Source organism: Perognathus longimembris, chromosome 12 (genome assembly GCF_023159225.1).
Source record: "Perognathus longimembris pacificus isolate PPM17 chromosome 12, ASM2315922v1, whole genome shotgun sequence".
Taxonomy (NCBI): Eukaryota; Metazoa; Chordata; class Mammalia; order Rodentia; family Heteromyidae; genus Perognathus; species Perognathus longimembris.
Window position 1 is genome coordinate 130,125 of NC_063172.1, and position 17,474 is coordinate 147,598.

Consider the following 17,474-nt stretch of genomic DNA (forward strand, 5'->3'; position numbering starts at 1 on the left):
GCGCTCTACCACTTGAGCCACAGTGCCATTCTGGTTTTCTGGTAGATAACTGAAGATAAGAGTCTCATGGAAGAGTTGGGAATATGGCAGAGTGCTTGCCTTACATACATGAAGCCCTGGATTCAGTTCCTCAACAACATATATATAGAAAAAGCCAGAAGTGGTGCTGTGGCTCAAGTGGTAGAGTGCTAGCTTTGAGCAAAAAGAAGCCAGGGACAGTGCTCAGGCCCTGAGTTCAAGCCCCAAGCCTGGCGCAAAAAAAAAAAAAAAAAAAAAAAAGAGTCTCATGGACCTGCCTGGGCTGGCTTTAGATCATGATCCTCAGATCTCAATGTCCTGAATAGCCAGGATTACAGGTGTGAGCCACTGGCTCTCTTGGTGTAATTTTAATAACTGAAAAAAGGAAATTAAAACAAGCTGTGAGTATGGTTGGAGCAGTTCTTTGCATGTATGAAAACAGAACATGAAACTTACTGACATTATTTTAAAGGGTAGGAAAATAATGGGATAAGACTGGAATATATTTGTACTGGAGCTATTACAATAAAATGAAATCCCCTTTGTACAACTAGCAAATGTTAATACAAAACAACAACAAAAAAAGCTAGATGTCAATGGATCATGCCTATAACCCTAGTTACCAGGAGGCTGAAAAACAATAGTTCAAAGCTAGCCCAAGCAGAAAAATCTGCAAGATTCTATCCCCAACTAACCAGCAAAAGACAGACTAGAGGTGTAGCTCAAGTGGTGAGTACCAGCAATGAGAGAAAAAGACAAGCAAGACCTCATGACCCTGAGTTCAAAACAAGCTACCAAGACACCCACACCCATACCCACACTCAAAAGGGGTCAAGTGAAACAAGTAAACTATGCAGTAAACTATGCATTCCACTTCTAAACACTAGCTCCTTATTGTTCTCCCTCCCCTCCCTCCATTTTCTTGTTGGTTGTGTGGCTTGAACTTAGGGTCTGGGCACAGTCCCTGAGCTTTTTGTGCTCAAGGCTAGTGGTCTACCACTTTGAACCACACCTTCATCTTTTCCCTTTTCTAATGGTACTTGACTTCAAACTCAGGGCTCATGACTGTGAAGGAGGCAGTGTATCATTTGAGCCATGGCCCCCAGCACTACGATTTCTCTATTGGTGAAGACATTCTGAACAGCTGATCCCAATGCAATTATTCTGGGTGACGTAACCTGACGTCTAACAGGGCTCATAGGCACCTTCTTTGCCTGCTCATCAGTTTCAGGAGCCAGTCCTGTAAACACAGAATATAGGTTGTTCCTTGAGAGCAAGAGACAACAGGCTTCATTAAAAGGTAAATGTCAAACACTGCAGCAAATAACCATAAATTATTGAATAAAGTCGGACATTCATTTTCTTGTTTTTTTTTTTTTTTTTTTTTTTTTTTTTTTTGTGCCAGTCCTGGGCCTTGGACTCAGGGCCTGAGCACTGTCCCTGGCTTCTTTTTGCTCAAGGCTAGCACTATGCCCCTTGAGCCACAGCGGCACTTCTGGCCATTTTCTATATATGTGGTGCTAGGGAATCAAACCCAGGGTTTCATGTATACGAGGTGAGCACTCTTGCCACTAGGCCATATTCCTAGCCCCGGACATTCATTTTCTTAAGAGAACAACTCTAACTCTTCTCCAACATTCTTTCTGTGTGTGTATGTACCAGTACTGGGGCCCAGGTGCTGTCACTGAGTTTCATTTGCTCAAGGCTACCACTCTACTACTTGAGCTACAGTCACTCCAGCTTTTTCTCAATAGTTTATTGGAGATTTTTCTGCCCAGGCTGCATTCAAACCATGATGCTTAGATCTCAGACTCTTCAGTAGCTAGGATTACAGGCATGGGCCACCAGTGCCCAGCTTTCCCCCAACTTTCTTAGTTCTTTTCTTTTGTGCTGGTCCTGGGGCTTCAACTCCGGGTCTGAGCTTATTTGCTGAAGCCTAGCACTCTACCACTTGATCCACAGCTCCACTCATGACTCTTTGGTGGTCAATTAGAGTCTCATAGCTTTTCCTGCCCAAGCTGGCTTTGAACTGCAATCCTCAGATCTCAGCCTCCTGAGTAGCTAGGATTATAGACATGTCACTGGTGCCCAGCCATTCTTAGTTCTTATAAGTACAAATGATGTCATATAAAATGTTAAGGCTGCAAATTTATATGGATTCAGGTGAATGGTTCATTCCATGTGAATTTTCTGGTGCTGAGTAAGCCTTGAGCTCCGATTGAAAGCTTTGCCACAGTCATTACATTTGTAAGGCTTCTCTCCGGTGTGAATTCTCTGATGTATAATGAGATGTGAACGCCACCTGAAGATTTTCTCACAGTCATCACATTGATGCAGTTTCTTCACAGTGTTGACTTTTTTACGGCTCACAAAGGTGGAACCTTCCAGAATGTTTCCAAATTCACAGAACCACTGGGCTCTAGTGTGAATTCTCTGGTGTTCAATGAGGTATGAGCTTCGGCTAAATGCCTTTCCACATTCACTACACTCATAGGGCTTCACTCCAGCATGAATTATCTGGTGCTGGAAAAGGGTTGAGTTCTGACTGAAGGCTTTCCCACATTCACCACATTTGTAAGGCCTCTCCCCTGTGTGGACCCTCTGGTGGATAGTGAGCTGTGTGCTCATACTGAAAGCTTTTCCACACTGGAGACATTCATATGGCTTCTCTCCTTTATGGATCCTTTGATGGTAAATGAGGCTGGAGCTCTGGCTGAAGGCTTTCCCACAGTCACTGCACACATAAGGTTTCTCTCCAGTGTGAATTCGCTGATGTTGAATAAGGTGTGAGCCCTGGACAAAGCCTTTCCCACACTCATCACACTTAAATGGTTTTTCTCCAGTGTGAGTTCTCTGATGGCGAATGAGCCTTGAGCTACAACCAAAAGCTTTTGTGCACTTGTTGCATTTATAAGGTTTCTCTCCAGTGTGAATCAGTTGATGCTGACTCAGGCGAGAGATCCACCTGAAAGCTTTCCCACACTCCTCACACTTGAATGGCTTCTCCACAGCATGACTTCTCTGACATGCAAGAAAGCCTGGACTTTCTGAAGCTCTTGTTATTTGAGATTTCTCTCCAGCATGCATCCTCTGATGCTGGGTGAGAGTTGAGCTCTGGCTAAAGGCTTTGCCACACTCTTGGCATGGGTAGGGTCTCTCTCCAGTGTGAATCCTCTGGTGTCGGACCAGCTGTGATTGCTGGCTGAAGGCTTTCCCACAGTCTCGACAACTGTAGGGCTTCTCTCCAGTATGGATTCTCTGATGATGGATAAGGCTTGAACTCTGCCCAAAGGCTTTCCCACATTCCTCACATCTGTAGGGCTTCTCTCCAGTATGAATTCTTTGATGCTGAATAAGTTTTGAGCTTAGGCGGAAGGCTTTTCCACACTCAACACATTTAAATGGTCTCTCTCCAGTGTGTATTCTCTGATGCTGACTGAGCTGTGAGCACAGCCTGAAGACTTTCCCACAATTCTCACATTCATAGGGCTTCTCCCCACCACAGTTACTTGACGGTTTACTCTGTAGGCAGTCAGATAATTTCCTGTAGCATTCTTGACATCTGTTAGGTTTCTCCTGCATGTCTATTTCCCACTGTGGAGCCAGGAAAGAAGTAGGTCTGAAACATCTGCCGCACACTTCACATCTCTGTGGTGTCCCTTCCATACTATTTCTCTGATGTTCATCAAGCTGATAAGTCAAGACATTGGCCCCCAGCTCCTGGAGTTCCTGAGCAGCATCCTTCCGGAGGGTCTTTGAAGCCACAGTCTCCCTACATAAACAGTGCCTCTGAGAGAGGAAGCCCTTCACTCTCAGCCTATGACTGCATGGATGACTTCCTAACCAGACCTCAGAACTGCAAGTGTCTCCACAGCTAGGACCTTGTGGTTTGAGAATGCTCATGTCTTCACAGGCCTGCTCATGGTCAATCCTAATGGTATAGTCTGAAACAAAATAAAAACAGTTCTTATGTCTTGAGCTCAGAGAAAGGGCAAAGACTACAAGTATTGGGTTAGTACTTCTAGGACAGGGTTGAATTGAGCACTGTGACACAGTCCAAGTAGAAATGTGGTACAAAGAAATACCAGGGGAAGGCATTATAATTTATTTTCCTTGGGGCTTGAACTCAGGGCCTCAGAGCTGTCCCTGAGCTTTGTTGTTCTATGCTAGCACTTTACCACTTGAGCCACAGCTCCACTACTGGCTTTCTGGTAGTTAACGGAGATAAGAATCTCACTGACTTTCCTGCCTGGGCTGGCTTGGAACTGCAATCATAAGATTTCAGCCTCCTGAGTAGCTAGGAATACAGGCATGAGCTATGTAGCCCAGGCTGGCCTTCAAATAGACCTTGACCCTGAAGACTTCTGGCACTATAGATAAGAGGTGTTTTTTGGGGCTGGGTATATGGCCTAGTGGCAAGAGTGTTGTCTCGTATACATGAAGCCTTGGGTTCGAATCCTCAGCACCACATATATAGAAAAAGCTGGAAGTGGTGCTGTGGCTCAAGTGGTAGGGTGGTAGCCTTGAGCAAAGAAGCCAGGGACAGTGCTCAGGCCCTGAGTTCATGGCCCAGGACTGGCAAAAAGCAAAACAAAACAAAAGAGGTGTTTTTCTGTTCCTTTACTTTGTTGTTGTTGTTGTTAATAGAGCTGGTGATAATAATGGCTGGGACAGGGTTTTGATACATAGCCCAAGGTGACCTTGCACTTGAAATCCTCTTTCCTCAGCCTCCAAAGTGCTAGAATTATAAGTAAGCACCGCTAAACTAGCTCATTTGCTGTTTTTAGTCACTTGGATTGTGGTGCTGAGGCAGGGTAGATAAGAAAAAATGAAATATGGGAAATAACAGCAGAAATATAGGGATAACACTGTCTTAATAAATAGTTTGACCCTTTGACCATGTCTGCTTACCCAAATAACTAGTGTGCTCTGAGCTAGTGAGCAAGGACATATTAAAGAAACAAACTAGCTAGGCACAGGTGTCATGTCATGTCTGTGATCCTAGCTATTCAGGAGGCTGAGATCTGAGGATTGCAGTTCAAAGCCAGCCCAGGCAGGAAAGTCCGTGAGACTCTCATCTCCATTAACCACCAGAAAACTGGAAGTTGCGCTATGACTCAAAGTGGTAGAACACTAACCTTGAGCTGAAGAGCTCAGGGAAAGCACCCAGGCCCAGAGTTCAAGCTCCCACGACAACAACAACAACAACAACGTATCTTGGGAAATGAATCCTCCTCTCAACATAAAACATATTTAAGGGAGAAAACTTATCTTGGGGATGTGTTGGGGACTGTTTTGGGCTTGGTGGAGGAAGGGTGCCAAGAGCGAGACGCTGCCCTTCCCCCAGCCCTGGGACAGTGTGGGAGGGAGGCCCTCCCACCTTCCAGCCTCAACCGGAAAAGAAGCCCCCCCCCCCCGCCCCTCGGGAGGCGAACACGTGCATGCCACCATGATAGGGTTGTCCAGCCCACAAAGGAAGTTCCAGGACATCACTTGAGGGGCAGCCCAGTCAGCCAATCAGTCAGTCACCCCAAGTCCTTCCCCTTCCGCCTTTGTCATCGTAATAAATTTCTCTGACCCGCCCTCTGGGGGCTGAGACTCATCCCACTATTGCAGCGTTTCCCTGATGCTTTCTTCCCCCTCTCCCCCCCCCCCCCGCCCCCGCACTCCTGGTAACATGTGAGGGGACTGGGGGGAGGGGAGGCTTCAGCAACCTTTCCTCAACTTAGCCCAAGTCCACGAGAGTATGCCTTGGCCTTCTGCCAGCAGAAGGCAAGGCCGAGTGCTCTTTCATAGATTTTGGGGTTCAAGCATTTTCCCCGGGAGATCGGGGAGAAAGGGATCCATCAGATCCCGATAGGGATGGACACCTTTCTTGGTGGAGCATGTGACAGAATCTATATCTATGCTTGAAGGGATGTCCAAACAACAATAACCCAAGTTTAATAAGCAAGGTAACCTTAAGTTCTCTGGACCAATTGAAAAAACAGTGTAACAACAAAACTTACAAAATGTATTAGGTGTCAAATCAAGACAGAGCACTTAATCAGGCACCAGTGACTCACACCTGTAATCCTAGCTACTCAAGAGGCTGAGATCTGAAGATCAGGGTTGGAAGCCAGCCTGGACAGGAAAGTTCATGAGACCCTTATCTCTAATTAACCACCAAAAGCCAGAAATAGAACTGTGGCTCAAGTTGTAAAGCTCTAGTCTTGAACTTTAAAAAAGCTCAGGGATAGTACCCAGGCCCTGAGTTCAAGCACCAATACAAAAAAACACACACTGACACACACACACACACACACACACACACACACACACAAAGAGGGGAAAGTGAGGGAACACTTTCTTAAGGTAAATTTGGGCCAGACCTTTTCACCATAAATATCCATATTAAACATTCACTGCATCTGTTATCAGGTATGCCCACACTCATGTTTGTGTTGTGTAGTCTTTATCTTTCCTTTGTTTTGCTTTACTACTATAAACTTTTGGTCTAGTTGTATCTCAAATCCTTTTTTTTTTTTTCTTTCTCTGTCTGTCATAAGGCTTATACTCAAGTCATGGGCACTGTCCCTAAGCTTTTCTGCTCAAGGCTAGCATTCTACCACTTAGAGCCACAGCTCCACTTCTGGTTTACTGGTGGTTAACTGTAGGTAAGAGTCTCATGAACTTTCCAGCTCGGGCTGGCTTGGAATTGCAGTCCTCAGATCTTAGCCTCCTCAGTAGCTAGAATTACAAGCATGAGCCACTAGCACCCAGCTTTGTGACAAAATTTTAGTATACAAAGGGTAGATAGACCTCACATTTTTTTCTTCCTTTGTTTTGTGCTGGTGCTAGTAATTGAACTCAGGGAATGAGCACTGTTCCTGAGCTTTTGGGCTTAAGGCTAGAACTTTACCAGCCACAGCTCTACTTTTGGTTCTTCTGGTACTTAATTGGAGATGCGTCTCATGGACTTTCTTGCCCGGGGTAGCTTAGAACCACAATACTCAGATTTAAGCCTCCTGAGTAATTAGGATTACAGGCATGAGCCACCAGCACCAGGCCCCACCTCCCTTTTGAGACCTCCTACCTGAAGTATCACCTGTCATGGATCCAGGAACAGTACTATGTTTTGGCAGATCTACCTTGGGAGCCAACATGCGGAGCTTGGGGCACCCAGAAGCCAGATAGTTCCAGAGGAAAGTGCAGGAAGGGGAATTGCCCTAGGGAGCATGTTTACCTGAGAAAAAGCACTTGAGAGTCAAGTTTCACTTGGATCTACAAATTAATTTGTGCCTTTGCTTAACAAGAATATTAGTAAAATTGGAAACTGGACAAAATATGCTACTATTTCAAAACAAACTGTCTTACTGAATGCATGTGTTTTGGGTCCTTGCTTCTTTGTGGCTTCATAGCACCAGATGTGTCTGTGTTCATTTCTAACTACAGCCAAGCATGGCCACTATGGATTCAACCCGGCTTCATACCACTTTGAGACCCTACCTATGGCACCTTCTTACCTAACGCATCTTTGCAACAGTACCTAAGCCATACCTGTCTGAGAAGTCCATGATGCTTCTGTTCCTTCTGTTCCCTGTAAATCGAGGACCCATGGCTCCTGCCCCTTCTCCAGTCGGGAAATCAGCTCAGGTTTGAGGACCAGGAATCCTGCTGAGACAGCAGCAGAAAAAGAGATGCTGAAGCATGGCTAGGATTCAGCTTCCCCTGGTTTCCAGGCATGAAGGACACAGGTAGGGCGGCCTTTTCAGGGGGGTGAGGATCAGAACATATGGTATCCCCTTTGTCCAGATCCATCTAGCTCCTGAGGCTGGACCACTAGGGGCACCCTAACTCCCATAATATCAATGAGACCATGTCATAAGAGGCTGCAAAGAACAGGATGCTTCTATGAAGGAAGAGGTAAAGAAGATGAAGCCCAAGCCCAAACCAGCCTCACAGTCAACAGACCCAGTACTATTTTTCAGTTCAGAGGGCAGAAATGCCCTAAGAGACGGAGGTGGTTAAAAAACAAGGTAATATATGAGCAAATACAGTCGATTTCCAATCAGGAGGCCATAAGGCCCAATCTTCACACATGACCTCCTAGCCTCAAGTACCTGTGCAAAATACCATCTGGAAGAATGTAAACCCATGCTACCTAATGGCTGCAAACCACCTTTACTGCCAGTCAATAAAAGGTTAGTCAATCCAGGGTCAGCAAAGTCCTGGAATTTGAAGCTTCCCTCGGGCTCCCTGCCATGAGGGAGGCAGGTAAAAGGTCATAAAATTTACAGTAAGAAGCTCAAGCCCTTACATGTAGGCAGGGCACTGCCATAGGAAAACATTCTCTTGAAGCATGGACAGAACAGAGAAACATCCTTGGACTGGGCAATGAAAGGGAGTCATGGACCTACCAAAGAATATGTGTCCAACCCAATGGAGTTCAGAACAAATGAACTATCAAAAGATTGTTTAGAAATGATTAGCTACTTCGAAATTAAGGAATGAATTACTAAGGGGCAATCATTTTTGTTAAGAGCCAAAATTTGTAGAATGCAGCTAAATCTGTGTGTAAAGTCAACTTTTCCTACTGGGCACCAGCAGCTCATGCCTGTAATCCTAGTTTCTCAGAAGGCTGAGATCTGAGGATCGCAATTCAAAGCCAGCCTCAAGGACAGTGCCTAGGCCCTAAGTTCAACCCTCAGGACCTGCGCCTGTACATGAATGCACAAACACAAACACACAGATACACAGATACATACACACACACACACACACACACACACACACACACACCCTTCTCAAACAAAAAGAGAGCTGGACCACTGGTTCATTAAGAGCACAGAGTTCAGAAATACCCCTTCATATATTAAAAGTGTCAACACATAAAGGAACTGTTTTATAGACAGTACTGGGGAAATGGCTCAGTGTTTACACAAAAATGAAACAGGATTTTTACTTTACTTCAAAACAAATGTGGAACCACAATTTTTTTTTTTTTTGCCAGTCCTGGGGCTTGAACTCAGGGCCTGAGCTAGCACTCTACCACCTGAGCCACAGCACCAATTCTGGCTTTTTCTATATATGTGGTGCTGAGGAATCAAACCCAGGGCTTCATGAATATGAGGCAAGCACTCTACCACTAGGCCATATTTCCAGCCCCACCCCCAAGATAACTTTTAAATGAGAAAAAGTATCAAATCCATAGAAAAAATGCAGGTCATCTCAGTGAACTCCAAGTAGGGAAAAACTCTTAAGTAAAACCTCAAAGGTGTGTTGGGCAATGGTGACTCATGCCTATAATCCTAGCTACTCAGGAGGCTAAGATCTGAGCATCAAAGCTTGAATGCAGCCCAGGCAGTAAAGTCTGTGAGACTATCATCTCTAATTAATTATGGAAAAGGCTGAAAGTGGAGCAGTGGCTCAAGTGGTAGAGCACTAGTCTTTTTTTTTTTTTTTTTTTGCCAGTCCTAGGCTTTGGACTCAGGGCCTGAGCACTGTCCCTGGCTTCTCTTTGCTCAAGGCTAGCACTCTGCCACTTGAGCCACAGCGCCACTTCTGGCCATTTTCTATATATGTGGTACTGGGGAATTGAACCCAGGGCTTCATGTATACGAGTCAAGCACTCTTGCCACTAGGCCATATTCCCAGCCCTAGAGCACTAGTCTTAAGCAAAAAGAGGTCAAGGCAGGCACCAGTGGCTCATATCTGTAATCCTAGCTACTTAGGAGAATGAGATCTGAGGATCCTGGTTCAAAGCCAGCCAGGCCAGGTAACTCTGTGAGACCCTTATCTCCAACCAGGAAACCAGAAATAGTGCTATGGCTCAAGTGGTTGAATGCCTACTTTGAGCAAAAGACGCTCAGAGACAGCATCCAGGCCCAGAGTTCAAGCCCCAGGACTGGCAAAAAGAAAGAAAACCTCAAAAACATAACCCACAGACAAAAAAACAAAAAAATCCCATGACATCTTGACTGCACAGGGAATGTGAGTCAGTGGTAGACTACATGCTGGGCCCTGGAATCTATCCCCAACACCATAAAATAAAAAAACCTAAGTAGTTAACAAACTTGAGAAAAGGAGTTAAGATACAATGCACAAAACCTGACGACATAATATCTGATGCATTACAAGCTTATCTTTTTTTTTTTTTTTGGCCCCTCATGGGCCAAAAAAGCCCCCTTGGGGCCTGGGCATTGTCCCTGAGTTTTCTTGCTTAAGGCTAGCACTCTACTATTTTGAGCCATAGTGACACTTCTGGTTTTCTGGTGGTTCACTGGAAGTAAGAGGCTTAAGGACGAAGCCTTAAAGAAGCCTTTTTATAAAATGCTTTCCCACCTCTAAACTTTACACCTAGAAACGATGTCAGCAACCATTCAGCATTGTAATGTCTGTGGCACATCACTACAGCAGATAAAGCACCAGAACACACAGAAGCATAAGCTAGATTTGTCTGCTTTGAAATATCTTCTTGAAGATGATCCTGCCAGGTACCAGAAGCTTACTCCTGTAATTCTAGTTCAGAAGGCTAACCTCGGGCTGGGGATATAGCCTAGTGGCAAGAGTGCCTGCCTCGGATACACGAGGCCCTAGGTTCGATTCCCCAGCACCACATATACAGAAAACGGCCAGAAGCGGCGCTGTGGCTCAAGTGGCAGAGTGCTAGCCTTGAGCGGGAAGAAGCCAGGGACAGTGCTCAGGCCCTGAGTCCAAGGCCCAGGACTGGCCAAAAAACAAACAAACAAACAAACAGAAGGCTAACCACAAGGATCACAGTTCAAAGCCAGCCCATGAAGAAAAGTCCAACTTCATTTCAAATTAACCAGAAAAATGCTGGGCTAGAGTTGGTAGAATGCTGGCAGTGAGCATTAAGCAGAGGAAGAGGGAGGGAGGGAGGGAAATGGAGAAAGGGACAGAGGGAGGGAGGGAAGGGAGAGAGGAAAAGGGGGAAGAGAGAAGGAGAGAGAGAGAGGAAGAGGAGGAGGGAGAAAAGGAGAGGAAGGGGGAGAGGGAGAGGGAAAGAGATAAGAGGGAGAGGGAGAGAGAAAAAAAGAGAGGGAGAGGGTCTGGGAAGATGGCCTAGTGGTAAGAGCGCTTGCCTCGTATACATTAAGCCCTGGGTTCGATTCCCCAGCACCACATATATAGAAAACGGCCAGAATTGGTGCTGTGGCTCAAGTGGCAGAGTGCTAGCCTTGAGCAAAAGGAAGCCAGGGACAGTACTCAAGCCCTGAGTTCAAGGCCCAGGACTGACCACAAAAAAAAGAGAGAGAGAGAGAGGGAGAGAGGAAGAGTGACTCACACCCCAACAGATTCTTGTGAAACTCAGTGCGAGGGATTGAAACCACAGTCTTATGGTAGGTGAACATTCTGCCACTGGCCTGCACCCCTAACCCTTGCTGTACATTATGCCACTGGCAAAACATCTAGAAAGCTTGGCTTCCCCAGACTGAACAGGATGAAGGGGTGCAGGCCTGGCCTGGTATTGGGAAGAATGTGAGAAAGGGTAAGGGAAGAGAAAGGGTGACATTGCCCAAAAAGAAATATACTCTTTATCTGACTGATGTATCTGTAAACTCTCCAAAATAACTGTTTTTTGTTTGGGTTTTTTTTTTTTTTTGTCAGTTGTGGGGCTTGAACTCAGGGCCTGGGCCCTGTCCCTGAGCTTTTGCACTCAAGGTTAGCACTCTAGTTTCTGGTGATGATGACCTCCTCCCGAGAACACGCCTCTCGCAAAGGATCTTCTCCATCCCTCTCCTGAAGAGGAGAAGAGGAAACACAAGTGCCTGGTGCAGAGCCTCAATTCCTACTTCATGGATGTGAAATGCCCAGGATTCTATAAAATCACCACGGTCTTTAGCCATGCACAGACAGTAGTTTGGTGTGTTGGTTGCTCCACTGTCCTCTGCTAGCCTACAGGCGGGAAAGAAAGGCTTACAGAAGGATGTTCCTTCAGAAGGAAGCAGCACTAAAAGCACAGTGAACCAGGATGAGTGGGAAACCATCCCAATATACACGTTTTGGATTAAAGAAAAAAAAAGTTAGCACTCTATCACTTTGAACCATAGTGCCACTTTCTGGCACTTTCTGTTTTTGTTTATTTGTTTTTTTTTTGGCCAGTCCTGGGGCTTAGACTCAGGACCTGAGCACTGTCCCTGGCTTCTTCTTGCTCAAGGCTAGCACTCTGCCACTTGAGCCACAGCGCCACTTCTGGCCATTTTCTGTATATGTGGTGCTGGGGAACCGAACCCAGGGCCTCATGTATACGAGGCAAGCACTCTTGCCACTAGGCCATATCCCCAGCCCTATTTGTTTTGTTTTTGTTGCCAGTCCTGGGGTGTGGACTCAGGACCTGAGCACTGTCCCTGGTTTCTTTTTGCTCAAGGCTAGCAGTCTACCTCTTGAACCACAGCACCACTTCTGGCTTTTTTCTATATATGTGGTGCTGGGGAATCGAACCCAGGGCTTCATGTATATGAGGCGAGCACTTTACCACTAGGCCATATTCCAGGCCCCTGGCACTTTCTGGTAGTTAACTGGAGATAAGAGTCTCAGGGAGGGTTGGGGTGTAGCTCAGTGGCAAAGCGCTTGCCTAGCAAGTGCAATGTCCTGGGTTCAATCCCCATTACCAAAAAAAAGAAAAGACAAAAAAAAAAAAAGAGAGAGAGAGTCTCTCAGGGACTTTCCTGTCCCAGCTGGCTTTGAATTGCCATCCTCAGATCTCAGCCTCCTGAGTAGCTAGGATTACAAGCATGAGCCATTAGCGCCCAGTTTTATATATTACCTTTATAATAACAACATTTTCTTTTTGCCAGTCCTGGGGCTTGAACTCGGCCTGAACACTGTTCCTGAGCTTTTTGCTCAAGTCTAGCACTCTACCACTTGAGCCACAGTGCCACCTCCAGCTATTTCTGTTTATGTGGTGCTGAGGAATTGAACCCAGGGTTTCACACATGCTAGGCAAGCACTCTACCAATAAGCCACATTCCAAGCCCCTCAACAACATTTTTTTTTTTTTTTTGGCCAGTCCTGGGGCTTGGACTCAGGGCCTGAGCACTGTCCCTGGCTTCTTTTTGCTCAAGGCTAGCACTCTGCCACTTGAGCCACAGTGCTACTTCTGGCCATTTTCTGTATATGTGGTGCTGGGGAATCAAACCCAGGGCCTCATGTATATGAGGCAGGCACTCTTGCCACTAGGCCATATCCCCAGCCCTCAACAACATTTTTTTAAATGTGGCTGACCAACTACCTCTTACCTAGCCCATTCCTGGTCCATCACCCAGGTAGTCTCTCTCTATGTGCGGTGCTGGAAATAACATGGGACCAACAAAGAGTAGGTTTAGTACTGAGTAACATGCACATTGCCTTCTATAAAGTTGAAATCCAGCAACAGGGCATATGTTGCAAGGCCACAAATACAAAAGGGACAAGAGGTGTACTGGCAAGGATAGGAGAGGAAGACTGATAGGACAGATGTGTGAAGATACCCTTGGCATAAATGCCACTCTGGTTCTGGATAGTAGATCCATTTCCTCCAATTCGTCAAGCCAATAATTTCTTCCTTTGTCTATGCTACTTCAAGTTTGGGTTCTACTTTTTTTTTTTTGGCCAGTCCTGGGGCTTGGACTCAGGGCCTGAGCACTGTCCCTGGCTTCTTTTTGCCCGAGGCTAGCACTCTGCCACTTGAGCCACAGCACCACTTCTGGCCGTTTTCTGTATATGTGGTGCTGGGGAATCGAACCCAGGGCCTCATGTATACGAGGCAAGCACTCTTGCCACTAGGCCATATCCCCAGCCCTGGGTTCTACTTTTGACAAGATAATGTATTTATTCATTTTTAATTAGCATACATTAGTTATACTAATGTGCCACATTTCCACACATTTATAATCTATTGACAAATCTTGGGGCTGGGAATACGGCCTAGTGGCAAGAGTGCTTGCCTCATATACATGAAGCCCTGGGTTCGATTCCTAAGCACCACATATACAGAAAACGGCCAGAAGGGGACTGGGGATATGGCCTAGTGGCAAGAGAGCTTGCCTTGTATACATGAGGCCCTGGGTTCGATTCCCCAGCACCACATATACAGAAAACGGCCAGAAGTGGCGCTGTGGCTCAAGTGGCAGAGTGCTAGCCTTGAGCAAAAGGAAGCCAGGGATAGTGCTCAGCCCCTGAGTCCAAGCCCCAGGACTGGGGAAAAAAAAAAAAAAAAAGAAAAAAGAAAAATCTTATCCTATCACTTTCCCTTCCCTCTTCCTAAAGCCATATCAACAGGTTTCGATATTCTATTTTCTTTTCTTCCTTCCCCCCCCCCCCTCTCTTTTGGTCCATTGTAAGGCTTAAACTCTGGGTCTGGATGCTGTCTCAGCTTTTTTGCTCAAGGCTAGTGCTCTACCACTTTGAGTCACAGTGCCACTCCAGTTTTCTGGTTTTAGGACTTTTCTTCCTGGGCTGACTTCCAATCACAATCCTCTCTCCTCAGATATCAGCCTTCTGAGTAGGTAGGATTACAAGCATGAGCCACTGGGACTTGGCTTGTGTTTTGTGTGTGTGTGTGTGTGTGTGTGTGTGTGTGTGTGTGTGTGTGTGTATTGAAGATCAAACTGGAGCATTACACTTGCTAGGCAAGTGCTTTGCCACTGAGCTACACCTCAGCGCTACTATTCTATTTTCTTTTTTTGGTTGTGTGTGTTTTTTTTGTTTTGTTTTGTTTTCCAGTCTTGGGGCTTGAACTCGGGGCCTGTCCCTGAGCACTGTCCCTGGCTTTTTGCTCAAAGCTAGCACTCTACCACTTGGGCCATAGCGCCACTTCTGGCTTTTTGTATATATGTGATGCTGAGGAATTGAACCCAGGGCCTCATGTATACGAGGCAAGCACTCTACCACTATGCCATATTCCCAGCCCCACCACTATTCTATTTTTATACATACAATCTGCATCAATCATACTCATCCTCTTCCACAAACTAATCACTTAAGGAAAACATATTTTTCTAGCTTCCAGAAGTCCAGGTACCTAGTGGTTACCATATAAGAGGCCTGACACTCTCACAGGTTCAAGACCCAGTTAGCCCACAAAGGTCTGAACCCTTAGCTTCCACATTCCTTGCTTCTTAGGGAAGCCTTGCAGGGTGGCTGCTGAATGATGTTGCAGGGTAAGAGTCACATAGGGCAGCCTTACCTAGTCCAGCCACACTGCTGTGGTTCTCCAGCATCACTTCCTTGTAGAGGGCTCTCTGGCCAGAGTCCAGACACTGCCACTCCTCCCGAGAGAAGTGCACAGCCACATCGCCAAATGTCACTGCCTCCTGAAAGGATACAAACCACCACTCCATGGAATTCTGCATTCCAGTCTCCATGGTACTGCATCATGTCTATGTCAGGCAGGTGCATCACAAGACTGGATAAGAGTCACCTGGATCATTCAATCTAAAATCCTAAGAAATCAAGAACTCAACCATGGTGACTTTAGAACCTTCCTCTCCCCTGCCCTCTCCCCCCTCAAGAGTAAATAGGTAGGCTCACTGCCTTGGGGATTAGAGCAAAGGGCCTGCCTGAACCTAGCAGGAGCCTAGTAAGGGCGAAGGCTAAGTTTGAGCCCTGGTTCAGTGCAGATTTCCCAAGCAGGAGGTGAGGGATGCTTCATAAGACAAGTGAGGGAATGGAGACAACCAGATTTCCTACCATGAGGCTTGGTGGGTGGGCATCCATTCGTCCTGGTTCAGATACTTGCTGGAAATCACAAAAGATTCAGAGGTCAGGGTGCTAGTAGCTCCTCTAAATTTTAGAATAGTCAAGGCAGGTATTGTGTCCCTGCTACTTGACCTCCAACCTGATATACCATAACAGGGATATGGGGCTGGGCTGAAACAGCCCTGGTACTTGAGTATCTGTCCCCTGAAGCTTCGTTCATCTTTATGTCTGAGTGTGTATGATGTGTGAATCACTTCACAAACACCCGTAGTGGCTGCCACATGCCATATACTAAGCAGTGCAAAGGCAATAGTGAATGCATGAGGACCTTGTGTCCATGAGGCATGTAATGGCGGGAAGTGATTATCACAGAAACACACAACTATGACAGTGCTGAAGTATGGGAAACTATAATACCACTTAATGGCGAAAATTCTCTCTGGGCCAAAGTCATGGTGATGGGGAAACATAAAGAACATGTCCAATGGACCTGAGGTAGACTGAAATGGTATTGAGTTATCCAGTAGCTCACAGGCAGTAAGATCAGTAGGGAGTGACTAGAAGCTGCAGTAGACAGGAGCCAGAAGAAAGGATGACAGGAAAACGGTTATCAGTGCAACAACCCTTCCTGCTCCCCAGTATATAAACTCCAGGATAGGTCACTAGGATGGCACCAGCCTCAGAACACAAACGGAGGTAGCCAGGTGCTGGTGGCTCACACCTGTAATCCTAACAACTCAGTAGGCTGAGATCTGAAGAGCCCAATTCGAAGCCAGCCCAGACAGGAAAGTCCATGAGACTCTTCTCTCCAATGAACCACCAGAAAATGGGAAGTGGAGCTGTGGCTCAAGGTGATAGAGCGCTAGCCCTGAGTTCAAGTCCCACGACTAACAACAAAAAGGAACAGAACCACACCCACCCCAGACCCGCCCCTTTGCCACTGTCAACAATTCCAGGCCTTCCCGAGCAGAAAGCCAGCGAGGAGGAGACCGCGCAGGAAGGAGGCTCCCCAGGCCTGGAAGGAGGGCCGCAGCTGCGTCTCGCCTCCCTCCAGCGGACACCGGAACCTGTGGCGGCCAGGGAAGGGCTGCGCGGCCCCGCGTCCGCCGACCGTGGACAGACCTGGACAGACCGGCGGCCACTCGGCCACAGAGCCCGGAGCCCGCAGCCCGCGCCCGCCCGCCCGCCAGCCACGCCGGAGCCCGCAGCCGCGCCCGCCACGCCGGCTCACCTGCCCGGGGCGGGCTTAGGGACCGCAGCCGCGCACGCCCGCCGCCAGCGACCGCGGCCTTCCACCCCGTCCGGCGCCCCGCGGACTTCCGGCCGCGCGGGTTGGCCCGCCGGGGCGTCCCGGTGGCTCACAGCCCCGCCTCCAGGACTCAGGGGGCGGGGCCTGACCGGGGCTCCCCGACCGGCGGGCGCGCGGCCGGAGAGGAGGCGCGAGCGGGGAGGGCGGGGCCTGGGTGGAGGGGCGGGCGGGCGGGGGCGGGGGGGGGGCGGGAGTCCCGGGTCCCCGCCGAGCGAGTCTGGAGCAGAGCGCCGGCTCCTCCTCTGGCGACCAGGGCTGGCCCCCGGAGATGGTCACCAGGACGGGGCCCGGCCGACCTCTGGCCCTGAATCTCGGGTCTCTGGTTCCCCGCACGCCCCGTCCGGACTCAGCCGCCCGGTTGGCCGAAAGCCCTTCGGGCACCCCGGCCTCCCCGGGACGGGGGGAGCCGCCAGCCTCAGGGCCGAGTGTTAGCGGGGGCTGGAGGTGGGCTGGGGCCCACTTCAAC

General features: G+C 47.7%; 1 protein-coding gene and 1 pseudogene across 3 annotated transcripts; one reads left to right on the forward strand and one right to left on the reverse strand.

Annotated features, from left to right (window-relative positions):
* Positions 1 to 1,943: 1,943 nt before the first annotated feature.
* On the reverse strand, positions 1,944 to 17,006 carry Znf7 (zinc finger protein 7). Of its 3 annotated transcripts, none has more exons than XM_048358803.1 (5): positions 16,934 to 17,006; positions 15,691 to 15,740; positions 15,188 to 15,314; positions 7,558 to 7,671; positions 1,944 to 3,962 (listed from the first exon to the last, which is right to left on the reverse strand). In XM_048358803.1, exons 2-5 carry the CDS (start codon positions 15,715 to 15,717, stop codon positions 2,191 to 2,193), a joined length of 2,040 nt encoding a protein of 679 aa, XP_048214760.1. In that variant the 5' UTR covers positions 15,718 to 15,740; positions 16,934 to 17,006; the 3' UTR covers positions 1,944 to 2,190. The 3 variants fall into 3 exon arrangements, with proteins under 3 accessions (XP_048214760.1, XP_048214758.1, XP_048214759.1); XM_048358801.1 differs by having other exon boundaries at positions 7,558 to 7,674; XM_048358802.1 differs by lacking the exon at positions 16,934 to 17,006 and having other exon boundaries at positions 7,558 to 7,674; positions 15,691 to 16,440.
* LOC125360793 lies at positions 11,712 to 11,983 on the forward strand (annotated as a pseudogene).
* Positions 17,007 to 17,474: the final 468 nt, after the last annotated feature.

What these genes read in the sequence shown, in the direction of transcription:
- Znf7 (XM_048358801.1), bottom strand. Translation starts at nt 15,717, where the DNA reads ATGGATGCCCACCCACCAAGCCTCATG. An exon ending in CCCACCCACCAAGCCTCATG is followed by an intron (nt 15,315 to 15,690) that starts GTAGGAAATCTG and finishes GTATCCTTTCAG; the next exon opens with GAGGCAGTGACATTTGGCGA. An exon ending in ATCATGGACTTCTCAGACAG is followed by an intron (nt 3,963 to 7,557) that starts GTATGGCTTAGG and finishes ATTTTGTTTCAG; the next exon opens with ACTATACCATTAGGATTGAC.